Here is a 17,835-nt window from a genome sequence, read left to right on the forward strand (position 1 = left end):
ATTGCTTCTAGGCCCTTTCAGCAGACAGATCTAGGGGGAAAAAAACATCCATGTACATAAATGTGTGTGTGTATAATCATGAGTTTATACCGATACCTCCAATTCCAATCAAACTGCACAAATTTTTGTTTGCATTCCCTCATTCCATATTAATACCGCCTTCTTCCACAGTAAGAACCCTGGCTACCAATAATATCAACCATTTACTCATTGGTTGAATTCTACAAAACACCTGAAGTAGTTTCAGAATTACTACACCTATACCACTATGAAAAACGAGCCTACTAAAAGGAGTTGAGGATTTGTTTGTAGCTCTTTTTTCCCTAAGGGTTTACAGTATTATGTTAAAAAGTTATTTGACCTTTCTCTTTCAGTGTGGATATGTTATTCACTTGAAATAGAGTTGATTTCATTTGGTTTTGTTTGTGTTCAGTTTAGATTTCTTTTTCTATCCTAGCTCTGTCTTTAGAGTAACATACTTCCAAAGGTCAATGAGCAGTAGTGTGTATTCAGAGAGATGTACATCTCCCTCCCTCATCTTTGCTACCCTGGGTTCCTCCCTGCCCTAGGTGATCAATTTCATTACTTCTGGTTTTTCTTTCCATTTTTTATTAAATTCTTCTTCCTTCTATAAAAAGGCCTACCATATATACTCTTTTTCACTTTGCTATAGATATAATGTTGACAGGGTCATGTTTTTCTTAAGGTATACTGTAACCATGGTAAAAGTTAGCTATTAGTCATATAGATGTTGAGAGTGTACTGAGCTGTGCATTGGTTTCTAACTGTGGGTACACATTGGAGTCACCTGGAGAGTTTAAAAAAAATTTTGATGCTTAAAAAATTGCTGATATCTGGGCAGCATTACCTGAGATTGATTTAATTGCTCTGATATGGGGCCTGGGTTTGTAAGTTTAACAAACTCCCCAAGTGATTTTAACGGACAGCCAGCATTGAGCCACTGATGAAGTGGTTAAGAAACAGGTTTCATCCGAAACATATCTGGGTTCAAATTTGGCTCTAGTACTTCTGATGATTTCGTACCCCATTTAGTACAAGAATTTGCCTTTGAAAAAATGATGAAGAAAAGCTGTTTAAAAGAAGTTTAATTGGGTGGAAACTCCCCAGAGGTCAATTAGCCATACGCATCAATAGCCTTAAATTTTTGCTATCCTCCTTGACCCAGCAATTGCACTTCTATGAAATTATCCTAAGAAAATAATTGTACAGAGAATAGATGTGCACAAATATTTATTTACAATGGTAACATTATTCATAATGATATCAAAAAGGAAGACAATTTTCTAAATGTTATACTATGTCCTATCTGTTCAGTGGAATATATTATAGTGCATTCCATAAAAATGAGGAATATGTATTATAATATAGAGTCACTACTGTTATATAGCAAGTTAAAAAAATGATTACAAAACATTACTTAGAGCAAGGCCTTATTCTCTGACTGAAAACATATACCAGTATTTTCTTTATTTAGCTTTTTCTTCCCCCGCTTTATTTTTTGCATATTTCTTTTTTTGCATTCCTTTTTAAAAATTTTCTGTAACCAAGATTCTACTTTGTATTTTTAAGAAGTCAAAATACTAGAAAATTTGCTTGTAAGCCTTTTCCCTCCCACTTTTTCCATCTAATATTTTTTAAATTGGAAGATTCCCGTCCGCTTTCTATTGTGCACCATGAGTTTAGTACATATTACGTATACATATTGAAAGTCTCTGCCTGCCAATATAACTGCCGCATTATTTTTAGGAATGGGTAGGAGAACATTGCTTAAAAGAACCTGAAAGATTATGCACAGACAAGGAACTTATTTTGGACCCTGTGCTCTCAAATATGCAAGCACAGAAATTATTGCAGCTGATCTGTTATCCTCATGGCATTAAAGAATGTACAGAGGGGGACAACCTACAAAGACAGCACATTAAACGCATTCTTCAGGTGAGCGATAATAGTGTAAAGACTGTGTTTTTGTCATTTGACACATTCTTTGTGTTTATAGCAAGAGTTACTATGCCTCTTTTTTTTTTTTTTTTTTGTCATTGCTAAGTAATTCTTAACTTCAATTAATTCTATTTTTGGGATTTGAAAAATTGGGATTTTATTCCCCAATTTTCTGTTTTGTGTAATTGCCACACTTTATTGCTGGTAGTACAGATACTGCAAATTGTGTATAACCATTATATAAATATTGATATGTTAAGTCAGTACTGTGTTTACATGAGAAATAAGCTTTGTAGAGGGACTGTCTTAAGTATATTATTAAAAAAATATCGAAATCATTTTTTTATGTGGTTGGTTAGATAGATTTTGGGAGAAGAAATGTTTGTCTTATTCATTTACAGTGCCTAGCTGAGTAAGGCACAATATTTTAATGTTCCTATTTATTTCTTTGTGTCTATAATGAGCATATGTAATAGTAATGTAATATGTAATATGTAATTACATATGTAATATGTAATGGAAGCCTTTTGATTCATATAAATCCCTTTATTGTGTGTGATCATTCCTCTGTTTCTTGAGAAAGAGAATAGTGCAAGGAATTATTATATTTTAAAACATGTTCAATATTCTTAATGTGTTAACTCCATTTTCCCCAGAATCTTGAGCAGTGGACACTGAGGCAGTCCTGGCTGGAACTTCAGTTAATGATCAAACAGTGCTTGAAGGACCCTGTGAGTATATATTGAAAGCGTGTATGTGTATAAAATTTTATGAGAAGCAAAACCACGTTGGTGTTTGAGGATAAAGTAAAACACATGCGTGCTGGTTTTCTCACGTCTAACTCCAGGGCTCTGGTTCGGTGGCTGAAATGAACAACCTACTGGACAATATTGCCAAGGCAACAATAGAGGTATTCCAGCAGTCGGCTGACCTTAACAATAACTCTTCTAATTCGGGTATGGGCCTCTTCAACCCAAACGGGATTGGAAGTACCGATACGAGTAGCACAAGACAGAATGGAATAAAGACATTTCTCAGGTACTTTTTTCTGTAGTTTTATGAGGCTATCATTAATTTTTCACATGTAACCGTGCATTTTATTCGCATAATGCAGTTATTTTTTTCATAAAGCTGCAGGATTGTGAAGAAAATAATTACTTGTAAGTGTTCGTTATCATTATTTAATATGTTAAAGGGCCACGCTGCTGGGGTGGGTGATATCTTAGTGTTCTAAATAGTAGGTTGAGCAAGCCCCGACTCCTTGGAACCACAGATGACATTCAGTACAGAAGAATTTCTCTAGTGTCCCCTGAGGCTGCTCTATTCCATGGTATTCCTAATATGTCTATTTCTAATAAACACTCTTTCTGCCATCTTTATTAATTGGCAATTTTGCTCAAATGATAATCACAAAAGGCAGATAGACTTGTATTTCATCATTTAGGTGTAAAGTATAACTAGTGAATTTTGAACCTTTAAAAATTGGTTATTTACATGCTTAAACATAATCAGAACATTTCATATTTTAACCATGACAGAAAAGTGTATCGCTTGTTAGACAAAAGGACTGTTACTGCTCAGAGAGCCAGAATCATAGAAAAACACTTTTCTAGATTTAAAAAAAAGTTCAGTTAATAGTATACTCTCAGAACCCCACCTTTTATTGCTTTCCATAAGCACGACTGAAAAGTGTGTGCAAATGTCTGGTATTTGGCAAGAGGAAAGATAGTCTAGGAGTAAAAGGGGGAATGTTAGAATAATCTGTGTCTTGTGCATAAAAGTTATGCTCTGGAGTTTCTGTTAGAACCATGAGAGCAGAGAAAAAGCATGCCTCCTTGGGTATAACATCTTCTTCTGATTTTAGTTCCTCTGAACGCAGGGGCGTGTGGCTGGTAGCCCCCCTAATTGCTAGGCTGCCGACTTCTGTGCAGGGAAGAGTGTTGAAAGCTGCTGGGGAGGAGCTGGAGAAGGGACAGCACTTGGGTTCTTCTTCAAAAAAGGAAAGAGACAGACAAAAACAGAAAAGGTACGTCTGGAAGATGTGTTTCTATGTGAGAATTTAAAGAACAGTCGAGAAAATCCAATATTCTACAGATGTACATGCTCATTGTACTCAGAGCCCATTGAAATTTCATCTTTATATGGAATTGAGAATATTCTGTTAGGCAAATCTCTGTTCCTCAAAGATCCCAGATTATAATATTTAGTGCACTAGCTCTCAATTCTGCCTGTGTACCCTAGTCACTGCTACACTATTAAAAATACTGACTTCAGACCTGCTGAATCAAATCTGGATATCCACTTGGTCCCTGTATTCAATAGCTTTTTTGATTGTTGTTGTTTTTTCTTGTTATTTAGGTACTTATGCTTAAATTTCATAGAATAATTTATGATTCTGTCATGCTGGACCCTGAAATAGTTTACTAATCTTTTTAACATTTAGGACTCTTGTTCTAGACTAGATATTAACTTATAAGCCTCCAAGTTGAATGTTTTTTAAACTTTTATGCCCTAGAAAAGGTTTCAAGTAACTTTATTGGAAAACTGACCATGTTACTGAGAAGGAACATAAGCACACTCTAATGTGAAACCATGATGAATTTAGTGCCCCGGGAGTAAAGGAAATTCCTAACATTGAAAAACAAAAACTCTGAACATACAGGTTTCTTGCCCCCCTAATCAGTAATATTTTTAGTAGCTTGCCATTTACTGAGCCCTTATGAAATGCCAACCTCTGTATAAAAATCATTATACACATACGTGAAAATCTTACAGCAGTCATATGTGATAGGTGCTCTCATTATATCCTTTTTAAAGATGAAGAAACAGAGGCACTGAAAGGTTAAGTAAATTTCTCAAAGACACACAGCTAAGGAGGTGTAGAAGCTGTGGTTGAACCCAGGTGGTCTGGCCTCTGAGTCTGTGCTCTCCTTCTTAACTGAAGTATTGATACCTTTTGGTGTTGACCTAGCTTTGCGTGTATGCTGTTTGGTTGTTTTGTCATCTTTGCCAGTATTTATTAATCAACCAGATGACTCAATTTTAATTCTCAAAGTCGATTTGCTAATGAGTGATGGCATGTACATTGCCACACTTCCCATAGGGAGCAGAGATGGTGTGTCAGAGTTTGAAGATGGCTCTTCCCAAGTGAGCCTCTCTCAGCTCTGCTGGTGTAAGATGAAGCAGATTGAAATATTTTGACCTCGATCTCATTTTAAGAAATTTTCCTTTCCGGTGTGGCAAAGTTAATTTTATCAGTATGCTTTGTCAGTTGTTCCTGGTCATGGAAGAAATAATACTAAGATGACAATTTAAAATGGATTTTTTATCAGATGTCTTAAAACCACTTTACAAGTCAAGCCTGTGGGATGTGGCAGAGGTGTGCACTAGCTCACTAGCAAGCGTTCTGGTTTTGGAGTCCTCAGACCTCAGTGCTCACCTTACTTAGCTCTACCCATACCCAGCTATTTGGTCTTGAGAAATGTGCTGAAAAACAAAGCAAGCAGAACAGTTGTATAGGCCTATTTCCTGGACCCTAAAATACGAATATTGTGTAAGAGAAGTTTAAAAATTTTTTCATTTTATTCTGTGTATGAAGTGATATTCCACCTGATGTGTATCTTTAAATTCAGTTTACTGATAGAAACTACACATCCTCTTCTCCCTGCCCCCCCCCCCCCCCGACACACGCGTATGCAGTATGAATTTATGCTAGTTGGCGAGTTCCTTCGAGGGCAAGAGAACATATTAAATTATTTAGAAGTATTACAGTGACTTTTAACCATATTAGTTAGAGATATGATTTAACTTTTCAAGCAGTCCTGGCTGTTTACTACTCCCCTCCCTTTTCTAACAGTAAAATAAATAAGAGCCAATAACCCGAGGGCAAGACATCAGTGTTGCACATGAAGTAATCCTTTCTTTCTAACTAGATCTGCTATTATTACTTCCTTTGCAGTATGTCTCTTTTGAGTCAACAACCATTCCTCTCACTGGTCCTTACCTGCCTTAAGGGACAAGATGAACAACGAGAAGGGCTCCTAACGTCTCTGCAGAATCAAGTTAACCAGGTAAAGTACAGTAGAATATTGAGCCAGGCAGGTGTTTTCCTAATGGCATTCATTTGTTTTCCTTTCAAATACCGAGCTTAAACTCAAATACCACCCTTAAAATAAGGGCACAACATGTTTTGATTAGAAGCAGGCAAACACCATTCATGCCCCGTTCTCCTACCTGGCGTTTTAGTCACCATGAGATTAACAATAGAATAATATTAATTATGTGTTGGGTGAATGTCTATAGACTATAAAAGTAACATTTTGCAGATTGCACATAATTTTGTCATATCTGCTCCTCTCCTGACCCTGCCTCATGGGAGAGGTCCTGGAGCAATCTGTGTCGCAGGGGACATGGGGACAGTATGACAAAGGGACCTCTCTCCAGTTCCTCTGCTGGGCTTCCACGTAGCAGGCAGAGTCTCAGCTTGAGCTATGTAGGTTCAGAAACTCAGTTTTACTGCGGGAGCCAGACTGATGCTGGTCAAGTGCACAAGATATTCATTTATAAATCAGAAGGCATTTTGGTTCATTTACAAAGACTTTGGACTTTGCCTTTCCACCAATCACAGTTCTCCTGGTCAGTATTCAGAGCACCTATATTCTGTGTACCACAGGGAAACTGTGTGATCAAAGTGGAATTAGAAAGTATAGCATGGAGCAGAGTGGGTAGATTTGGTTATAGGGGTTATAACCCCTATAACCACAGGGGTTATAGGGGTTATAGGTTTGGTTATAGATGTTTTATCCTGTGGTAGCATCTAATGGAGACCTCCCGTGGGGCTGTGATTCTATGACACCGTGTCTTCTTGTACGGTACTGGATGAACATGAACAAGACACTTAACTCATTTGGTCCTCTTGTCATCCGCTCCCTTTTGGATATGTGAGACTTATTCTCTAGACAGCAGCCAGAGTGATCCTTTTTAAGTGTAAACCACATGTTTTTCCAGTGCCCAAAATGCTGCAGTGTTTCTTACTATACCTAGAATAAAACTTCCCAGTCTAGGCTTATATGGCCCTCCATGATTGGGCACTGGTTCCCACCTCTACCTTGTCTCCTGCCCGTCATGGCTTTGCTCAGTCCATTCTGTACGCAGAGACCATTTTTACTGTTCCTGAACTTGCCAAGCAAATTCTTATTGCAGAGCCGTTGCGTGTTTTCTCCCCTTCCCTGGAAGGTACCAGCATGGCCAGTCGCTCACTTCCTCAGGTCTCTGCTCAGATGTCACCTCCTCAGTCCCTCCCCCCGCCTCCCCCCCCCCCCCCCCCCCCGCCCCCATCACTCTCTAAAAGTAGGACCACAATCATTCTCTATCCCCTTGCCTGGTTCATACCACTTGTTCACTTATTTTATTTGTCCTGCTATCAGAATGTCAGCTCCATGACAGCTTGTGTGTTTTGTTAACTGCCTTGTACCCTTCACCTGCCTTAGGGGAGGTTCATCCGTATCTTTTGATGAGATTTGGGAAGTGCTCTCCTTTTACCATGAAGTGTACTTACAAGTCATCTCTTGGGCTCAGTTACTTCTGCATATGACTCATTTCAGCTCTTTTGAGATGATTCTCATTAGGTGCCGTATTTCAGAGCCTGGCAGTATGGGTTTGTTTGGGTTTTTTTTGCTTATATCATCTGATTCTGGGTGTTCCCCACTTGTGGTTTGCCTTCGCTTAGCAACCCTTCCCTTCCCAACATTTTTCTGAATCAGTGAGGAAGCAGTTACTTAATAAATTGATATGCCACTGATGTCCAAGATGTCATATTTTTCAAAATAGGTTACAATATCTTTATCAAGGAAGACAGGTTTATAAACTAGCAAGCCTTCAATGAACATCAGAATAATACTTTGCTAGGATTCACAGCATGTCCCTAGAAATATAGGACAAGACTGATATAAAATGTAATTCTATCTGTCTTTATCTTTATACTTATTCTTTATAAGACCAGTTTAATGATGCATTTTAAAAATAATCTTTATTTTTGTTAATGCTCACTTGATGACCCTCTCAAGCATTTTCTAAGTTCTAAGACTTAGTAACAGGATATGTAATTAGATAAGATTTTTCTTAACAGGGTGTGTAATTAGATACCAAACAAAGAAATAGCCAGATTTCTGTCTGCCTGGAGGAAGGGGAGGAAAGCAAAATTTTATTTTCCCCTTAGTTTTTAATTTATTAAACTAAGAAGTTGTTTTTGACTGTCAGTAAAAAAAAACTCCATTTAACTTTAAATATGAGAAAAATCAAATTTAACAGGGAAAACAAGTTTTGGGGGTTGTTTTCATTCATTTTCTGATTTAGATTTTAAGTAATTGGAGAGAAGAACGGTACCAAGATGACATAAAAGCAAGACAGATGATGCACGAGGCATTGCAGCTCCGCCTAAATTTGGTAAGAGACGCTTCTAGTGTTTTCCCTTCATTACACTTATCTAAATGTGAAAATAACTCCAGCTTTCCACTCCTGCTATGGTCACAGTTTCCATTACAAGGTGAGGCCCGCTGTTTGCTCTCTCTACTACTTCCTTGTCTCTCAGACCTTCTGTTTTCCTGGCCACTGTCCTTCCTGTCTGGTCTGGCTTCTGGACAGCAGTAGGTATTTTAGGCATTGGCTTGCCTTCTGCACCTCACCCCCAGTGAATCTTTCTCTCTTTTCCATTTGTGCCAAGAGTAGGTCTTAGAGAACTACTAATTTGAGATGTGTTAGCTTTTACCATACTTGCTTAAAAACTGTATTAAGATGTCCTTTAAGGCAAAATTTTATCAAACTTTCCATCAAATTGGTCATAAAGACAAATCCCACAGGGAGGTTTTATAGAAATCTAAAATTCCTTGCCCACTGCACATTCCTTTGACTTTTCCTTTTCTCAGTGTACAGCCCAGATAAAAGCTACTCTGGAAGATGGCTTGCCTGATATTTGATATTAATTCCCACACGTGAACAAGCAGTCCTGGGGGCCAAGCCTCCCGCTCATCTTTACTTCTGTGTTACTGGGTATTTCCAAGTGTTATTATGACAACAGGCTTAGATTCAATAGTAATTGACAACACAAAGTTGTAGATAATTGAGTCACGCGGTTTTGATCTATTCAGCTTTAATTAGATGAAAATTATGTCATGAAACTGGATATCGTGAAATTTAGGAACAAAAGAAAGCTAATTATACTAGCATGTAATTCATGTTGATGACATGTCTACACTAGAGTACACCTTTCTTTTTTTTTTTTGGAATGACCAATTCCTGTTCTAATGGAACCAAAAAGAGTGGCAAATACATAGCTAGGTGAGAGAGAAGACAGGATAATCCATAAACTAGAGCACCTTTTAAAAAAAATTTTAAACCAATCAAAATTTGGTTGCATAAAGTGGTGAGGGTGGTATTTTCTCTGTAACACCGTGCATATGTTTTCATTGTATTTTTTATGTGCCAGGTGGGAGGAATGTTTGACACAGTGCAGAGAAGCACCCAGTGGACGACAGATTGGGCCCTTCTTCTCCTTCAGATCATTACTTCTGGAACCGTCGACATGCACACTAACAAGTATGTTCTTATTCATTTCACACTGATTTTGCTGCATGCGTGTGTAGTGAAGGCTTTGATACACTGACTACAAATTCTTCCACATCGTATATTCTTAGGTACCACTAATAATTCTGTGCCTTAAATAAAAATGCTCAGTTAGTTAAGAGTGTCTTGGTTTTGCTTTAAGGTGCAAATGTTTTCTTTCTCCTCTTAGTGAATTATTCACAACAGTTCTTGACATGCTGGGTGTTTTAATCAATGGAACATTGGCCTCTGACCTATCAAACGCATCCCCAGGGGGATCTGAAGAGAACAAACGCGCATACATGAACTTAGTAAAGAAACTGAAAGTAAGTTTGTGACCTGCTTATACTGTGAGTTCTCATTGTTTATGGATTTGTTATTTAGTGCATGTTATCTTATTACTCCTTAAATTAGGTATTATTTATTGCATTCAACTTAATGTAATGTGATTATTTTGCTGTTTGCTTTACCTCAGCTTCCCAGTACCCAAAAGTTATAAGTACATATAACTTGGAGATTTTTCTTAAAATAATTATATTCATAAAACATTTAATTTCTTAAGGAACTTTAGAGATCCCTTATCAAATGTGTAACCAAAATGCCAACATTAGATTTAGGATAATTTGGCCTTCGACTGGCAACATGCAGTTGAAAAATAAACATTTGCATTGATATTTCTAAATTCGATTCATTTGACTAGCCACTAACACAGTCTTTGAAATAAACTGTAAACAAACAATGCAGGAAAAAAAATTAACATACCTGATGACCTTACTAATAAAATAACCGATGGTTACCTTGCGGTCTGACCCTGGATTGGGGAACGTGTTCCGTGCTGCAGCTCCTGCCTCTGGTTGCAAATACTACTCTGGATTTTTGTCATTTCAGCACGCTGATGTTTGTTGTGTAACAAGGGTGTCTTTATATGTGTTCTATTTTCTACTTAAATAGAAGAAATGAAACATACCACTCTCAATGAAAGCTGCCCCATAGACCGTCTTCAAGGTTAAAGAACATTCCAGCTATAAAAAAGGAAATGGAACTTCCTTCTAGTTAACTTTTGCCTTTATTGTAATTTCTGTCTTACTTCTCTCTCTCTTTTTTTTTAGAAGGAGCTGGGAGACAAGCGGTCAGAAAGTATTGACAAAGTTCGACAGTTGCTACCTTTGCCAAAACAGACATGTGATGTCATCACTTGTGAACCTATGGGCTCCTTGATTGACACAAAAGGAAACAAAATTGCTGGATTCGACTCTATAGACAAAAAACAGGCAAGAGTAAATGTTTGTTTCTTATGTATAAAAATGCATGAACTTACAAAGACAAAATGCATTTTCTTGTCTTCCTATAGGGCATGTAAAACATCTTAACTTTATTGTTTCTTGATTTTTAAAAAACATATCCTTGTCATTTAAATGCAACGGTTATTGGCATTATCATACAGATAATGATCTTTGAAGATCTTCATTTAAAACTGTTCCTGAATTTAAGTGAATTTCTGAAGCCCACCAAGGGAAAAGTAAGTAAAACCTTAATGTAAAAAAAAAAAAAAGCAAAGATCAGGTTTGATTTTACTGCAGAATTGGAAACAGAATACGTTTAATAGATGAGAAAGTTTTTATTGGTAAAAGTCTTCATGTAGTAAGCTGTTTTGAGTAAACACATTTTTTTAAAGTGATGGCACTTTATTTCCTTATCAACTGAACAATATTTAATGAACACTTGATTTATATAAGATATTAAACATGGTTCTCTAAAATATGAGAAGAGTGGTCAGTTACTCTTTTTTTATTTTTATTTTTTTAAAATTTTTTTAATTATTAGCACCTTTATTATTTATTTATTTTATTTATTTTTTTGTCTGTGTTGGGTCTTTGTTTCTGTGCGAGGGCTTCCTCTAGTTGCGGCAAGCGGGGGCCACTCTTCATCGCGGTGCGCGGGCCTCTCACCGTTGCGGCCTCTCTTGTTGCGGAGCACAGGCTCCAGACGCGCAGGCTCAGTAGTTGTGGCTCACGGGCCCAGTTGCTCCGCGGCATGTGGGCTCTTCCCAGACCAGGGCTCGAACCCGTGTCCCCTGCATTAGCAGGCAGATTCTCAACCACTGCGCCACCAGGGAGACCCAAGAGTGGTCAGTTACTCTTTCAATGAACATTGAGCAGCCACAGATTTCTGAGATCACAGGGATGAAAGACAAAGTTCCTACCCTTAAGAGGAAGTAGATGATTACAGTGTGGTGAGACTTGTGTGTCACGGTACGGAGTGCTCGGGGAGGCTGAGAAGGAGCCGTCACATTCAGATGTGGGGTAGGTAGTCAGAACAGGATCCTTAGGAAAATTGACACTTGAATCATTTTGGAGGATTAAGAGTTAGCCAGGAGTTAAGGCAGAGTGTGGTACAGGCACAGGGAAGTGTTTATGCAAAGGCATGAGAGACTGTAGCTTGTAGGCAAAATGCAGCGCTGCAGTAAATCAGAGCGCCCTGAGTGCTGGTACCCGCACGGTTGTGGAGAGAGGCAAGGCTAGAGTCAGGGGCAAGTTGAGCTTGCAGTGCTGGTGGGCTCTCCAGTGGTGATACATTTGGATACATGGTCTTGGCACCCAGGAAAGAGGTCTAATGTCAAGACAGATATTAGGAAACAGTCAAAATACAGATGGTAAGTGAGCCTTGGTTTTGGATGAAGCCACCGTGGAAGAGTGTGTGTAGTTTAGGAATAGGAGCATTCATAAGTTATTCAAAGTAACTTGAGCAGTTATTTTTGGGGTCACTTGGAAGAAAAATTTTTTCAGATTGGTGTGTCCGGGAAAGGACCAAGGGTCAGTGCCAATTAATGTTAAAAATAAGAAACTTTTATTTTCAGAAACAGAATAACATTTCTTCTTCTACACTCAGTAGAGATAAGCTTGAATTGAAGGTCTTTATTTGTACCTGTTGGTACAAGTTAATTCTGTAATAATATTACTTAACTATTCAGAGACTGCCCTAGTAAGTACCTGAAAGGTGCCTGTATTGAATCAAGTCCAACCCAATTAGAGGTTGACTATAACTTGACTCCTAAGTTTTGTTTTATCTTAAAAACAATAGATTCCAAAGGTTTATAGTTCAGTATAGTAAGATCAACTTTGCAGTGTTTTTTAGAAATTTTTTTTTTTTTTGCTAAAAAAAAAAACTAAATGGAAAAAAATGCCATTTATAGTAAAATATACTGTACTGTCTGGTGTCAGAGCCTGAACAGTGTGGTATAAAGGACCGTAGAACTGGAGTTAAAGGTCTGGATTGTAGCCGCTGCTCTGAGTGATCTAGCGTCAGCCCGGACTCATCACTTAGCCCGTCTGCCGTGTGCTAGAGTTCTCTAAGGCCCCCACGAGGCAGAATGTGCTCTGAATCCATGTCCTAAGCAAGCCTGGCCTCCGAATCAGGCAAAGATCTGAGCATGTGGTCATAGCGCATTATTTCGCCACAGGGTCTCCAGGTGTCCACGAAGCAAAAGGTGTCCCCATGGGATTTGTTTGAGGGTCAGAAGAACCCAGCTCCTCTGTCCTGGGCCTGGTTCGGGACTGTCCGAGTAGACCGGAAGGTGATCAAGTACGAGGAACAGCACCACCTCCTGCTGTATCACACACACCCCATGCCCAAGCCCCGAAGTTACTACCTCGAGCCGCTGCCCCTGCCCCCTGAGGAGGAAGAGGAAGAGCCTACATCTCCCATCTCTCAGGAACCGGAGAGGAAATCAGCTGAGCTGTCAGATCAAGGAAAAACCACAACAGATGAAGAGAAGAAGACAAAGGGAAGGAAGCGCAAGACGAAATCCAGCTCGAGAGTTGATGTGAGTACGGGAAGTAGAGAGAGGTCTTGGGCACGTTAGCATCTCATAGAAGATTGACTAGTCCCTGAATTATATCCCTAAGAAACATTCCTAAGCGCGGTATAAGCCTATTTGTAAGCTGTCCTAGCGGCTCAGATGTTATCAACAGAACCTCCTCTACTTTTCATAACTTTGTTTAATTTTAGGCTTCAATTGTGAATAATATTAATATTTCACTGTCTCACAGTTTCTCAAATTTGAAACTTGAATTTTTTGACCTATAAAATCTCAAATATAAAATATTTTTATTAGGAGGCGTCTAAAATATTTTTTGTATTTTGGGCAGTTGATATCTGTAGTAAATTAACATAGAACACTCTTTGTTTTCCCTAGGTAAAACCCCATCTAATATATCTAATAGGATGATTCTGAGATTTCGTAGTTTACCATTCCATCTTACTCTCCTTTATATTCTACTTCTTTACCATATTTTCAGACTTTATAAGAAATAAACATAATTTAAAACACTTTTACTTCTTGTTTCCCTGTTAGCCTTCCCTACCTAGAGCAACCTTTTCTGAAAAAAAAACAGAAATCTATGAGATGGTAATTTAGAAATAATTTTATAGAATTAACATGTAAAATAGCTTTCCATTTAAACTCACCTGAAAATATTTGAGAGGGAATTTGTGACATTTTTCTATAAAATTCGAGAGCGTTCTTATTGTCCAGTGGAAGAAATATTCACAATTTGTTGTTCAGTCATCATGACTAATTATTGTTCACCTGTGTCAAAACCAAAACATTTTTTCCTAGCTGATAGCTTGGTAATTAATATTATTCTAGAAATGACCACCATCGCTTTTGGATACCACTTGAATGTCAGTGCCCTCTTCTCGTGTAGCCTTCCTACCAATATCCCTCTGTTTTGAAAAAGGTCCAGACTGTTTTAATAAGGTTCAGACTGCCACTCCCCCGAGTCTGGGTCTCCTAGCCTGTCTATCCACGTGGATGGATTTCTGTTCTTTTCAGATGCTTTAAAAGACCTCAGACTCATCTCATTCCCCAAGTGCATCCTGGTCATGTCCCTTTCTCCCATACTTTTCCTGAAGCTGCCTCTTCTCAATCGGGTATATTGCAGGGAACTGAGCTTTTATTTTTCCTTCATCCTTCAGGGCTAGAGAAGGAGGAATTGAGACATTCAGGTGTGATCCTTAGAGGCTTCGCAGTTGCTCTAAGGAAGAGAAAGCCCTGGGCAAGAAGTGTGGTGAGGGGCGGAAGGGGACAAGATGGAAGGGGAGTCTACTTCTTTCGAGTGCTGTACTGAAAGTTGGAACTAAGACACTGTCTAGGCTGGAGGCTGGTTCTGAAGTAGTGTGGGCCTTTCTGGCTAATTCTCATCCAGGTACAAGGTATCAGGAAAGCCTTGTAAGATGCAATGAGCGAGAGATTCAGCCACTAAAGGCGCTTTCTCGGCTGTGGGTGATGGTCAATATTGGTGTTCTAAATGTGCTGTTAGTATGTTAAACACAGAGTGCAGAAAAGATCCTTTTCCATCTTCCCCTACTGTGGCCAAGTACATTTTAAGTCAAGGAAGAGTTTTAATTTAAATGAGTGTTTCGCAGGGAATATGCTGACTGCTGGGATAGGAGCTCTCTCAAATAATGTGATAGGAGGAATTTGCGTTAATTATCTTTGTGGCGTGTGGCGTTAAGTCACTTTTTTTTTTCTTTAACCCTGTGTTGAAGGAGTATCCACAGAGCAACTTGTACCGAGTGCCTCCCAACTACTCACCCGTCTCCTCCCAGATGATGCATCACCCGCAGTCCACCTTGTGGGGCTACAACCTCATGGGTCAGCCCCAGCAGCCCGGCCTTTTCCTTCAGAGCCAAGCTCTCACTCCAGGTATGCGAAGGCGGGGCTTAGTCAGGCGACTCCGAGGTGAGAAATAGCTTGGGGTTCTCTTTGCTTTTAAACTGAAACCTCCACACAACTTGCACATTTTCAGAGGTGAGCGCTCAGTGGACATGTCTGTAATTCCCTCCACTCAAGACGTTTTTTCCTTCTTCTAAAATTTCAGTTTCAGTGACTAGTTTATGTGCCGCTTTCGGAATTTTCATCCAATGTCAGAAGGAAATTAGCCGCTGATGCACATCTCAGCTATAAGATGTAAAGTTGATAAAGTTTTGTGTTGTGAAATTTGCGTGTGCTTTTATCAGATATAATTCTTATCAGCATTTTGAAAGATTAGACACTATTGTCGTGTCTTTTATTGTTTCCTCATGTTATAACTTTTAAATTGTGTATACCATGAAGGATCTCAGAAATCTGGTACAGCAAATAGATATCAGTAAGAAATCCTAACATATTCACAGTAAATGTTAGTATTGCTTTGATTCAAGCCCAAGTAGATTTTATATCTAGAATGAAGATTTTCTGAATAAAAAAGTCTCTTAATTAGAAATGAATTTAATTTTATTTTTCTAAATGAAAGTTTGCCTGTTTCTGCGAAACAGTTTATTTTGAGATCTCAACCTGCATTTTGTTAGGATGTGACATTCTAACAAGTAATAATTTTTCCTTATTGTGTTCTGTATTATATTGTGATTTTTATTGTAATTGGAGTATGACATTTTGATTCTTGGCTTACAGTAGGGGAGACTCCATAGTTTGTCCTCTAAATCAGTGGTTAAGAGAGCTGGCCTGGGACTTACAGTTCTGCTTCAACTCTGGCTCTGCCACCCTCTCACTGTATCATCTCCACCATGTCTTAGCTTCTCTGTGCCTCAGTCTGATCATCTGTAAAGTGGATATGCTAACATATACCCTCATAGTGTGGGTAATTCAATTATCCATTCAACAAAATGTACTGAGCTTCATTCATCATGTGCCAGACCCAGTTTTTGTTGTTAGGGTATTGCAGTAAGCAAAATGGATGAAAATGCTCATTCTTTCTTTGAAGGATGAAATAAGTTTCATATTACATACACAGACAAACACACATATATAATTTAAAGTGAGTGTTTAAAAATATAGCATTTAGAAGATAGCCTGACACAACAGACAGGTTCAGTAAGTGATCTTAACATATCCCACCTCAGGGCTTTTGCACATGCTGGCCCCTGCCTGGAGTGCACTCCCTCGGATATCTGCATGCTCACTGCCTGCTTCCTTTGGGTTGAGGCCTGCACTGACCACCCTGTTTTAAACTGTAAACCACACCCTTTCCCTGCCCGCTCTGTTCCCCTCCTCTTCCTTCAGTTTCTTTCTAGCATTGGCACTTGTTTATAGACTCCATCTATATTTTACTTACTTCCTGGTTTATTATCTGCCTTCTCCAGAAGGTAAGCTCCATGAGGGCAGGTATTTTTTCTGATGGGTCACTATAGTATGCCCAGAACTTAGAGCGGCATCTGGCTTGTAGTGGGGTCTTTAAAAATAGGTTATTGAGTGAATAGAATGTAGACGACAAAAGAAAAAAACAAACTAGGCAGTGGTAAATGTGGAAAATAATAAACGCTCATCCTCTCTTTTGACTTTCTCTCTTTAATTCCAAAGTCCTTGTGAATTTAAGCATTTTTAAACTTTTTAGATATTGAAATCAAACACAAGGACTGTCTATAAATTGAAGACTAAGTATTTTAAAAGGCACATACCCTTTTCCCCCTAGAATACTATAAAAGGTGTTTATAAGTTGAGGAACTTTAGGTATTAGGTAAGTCTTAGGTATCACGACATGTAAGAAAAAGAATTGAAGAAAACTATTAATTATGAGGATTTTCCATGTGTGAATTAATAGATTTTCATAAAGTTTTAAATCCTGTGGAGTTGAGAAAGAGTATGTATCGTCTTCTTGCATTCATACATTCTTAAAAATGCAAAACAGTGCCCTTCCCCCCGCACACACAAACACACACACACACACACACACACACGCACACACACATCTTTAGCAATCTCTTTCTCATGTATACACTCCAGGATGGTAAAGTTATAAGGAAATGCATGTGAATAATAAAGAGCATTTGGTGAGAGATGGGGAGAAAATTAATTAGGTAAGACTATACAGAGGGCTTCAGCGTATTTATTATATCTTATTTCTTTAGCTGACTCAGAGGTATAAGATTATAGAAAAGTGAGGAAAATTAGAAGAAAGTAGATCATAGTCTAATCTTTAAAAAGAATGTCCCTTACTTATAAAATGAGTCAATAAAGTTGTATTAGTATATTTCCAATTCTTGCTTCAACAAAAGTTACCTTGTCATGTTACTCAAATTGACCTCCCACTTTTTTCCAAATGTTCTTCAAATGCTGCTGAATGACTTCATAAATCATATTGCTGATTGTGATGCTGAGTCTTAAAAAGAATGTGGGTTTTTCCAGTGATCAGTGTTGAAATGTTTGTTTCCATCATACAAGTTGGTTTAAAGAAAAAATATAACATTTGTAAGGTATTTATATAGAAGTTTTCTTAT

At 38.2% G+C, this 17,835-nt stretch overlaps 1 protein-coding gene across 2 annotated transcripts in view; it reads left to right on the plus strand.

The window, feature by feature from the left end:
* The window catches only part of MED12L (mediator complex subunit 12L), a 319,598-nt gene that overhangs the window by 263,771 nt on the left and 37,992 nt on the right, over positions 1-17,835 (plus strand). For both annotated transcript variants that reach the window (XM_036851029.1, XM_036851030.1), the window contains 11 exons: positions 1,768-1,956; positions 2,616-2,690; positions 2,807-2,997; positions 3,824-3,985; positions 5,918-6,029; positions 8,314-8,403; positions 9,443-9,552; positions 9,749-9,884; positions 10,668-10,829; positions 13,019-13,381; positions 15,109-15,265. In XM_036851029.1, the coding sequence (XP_036706924.1) occupies positions 1,768-1,956; positions 2,616-2,690; positions 2,807-2,997; positions 3,824-3,985; positions 5,918-6,029; positions 8,314-8,403; positions 9,443-9,552; positions 9,749-9,884; positions 10,668-10,829; positions 13,019-13,381; positions 15,109-15,265 (1,747 nt within the window). The remainder of the gene's footprint in view (positions 1-1,767; positions 1,957-2,615; positions 2,691-2,806; positions 2,998-3,823; positions 3,986-5,917; positions 6,030-8,313; positions 8,404-9,442; positions 9,553-9,748; positions 9,885-10,667; positions 10,830-13,018; positions 13,382-15,108; positions 15,266-17,835) is intronic.

Source organism: Balaenoptera musculus, chromosome 4 (genome assembly GCF_009873245.2).
Source record: "Balaenoptera musculus isolate JJ_BM4_2016_0621 chromosome 4, mBalMus1.pri.v3, whole genome shotgun sequence".
Taxonomy (NCBI): Eukaryota; Metazoa; Chordata; class Mammalia; order Artiodactyla; family Balaenopteridae; genus Balaenoptera; species Balaenoptera musculus.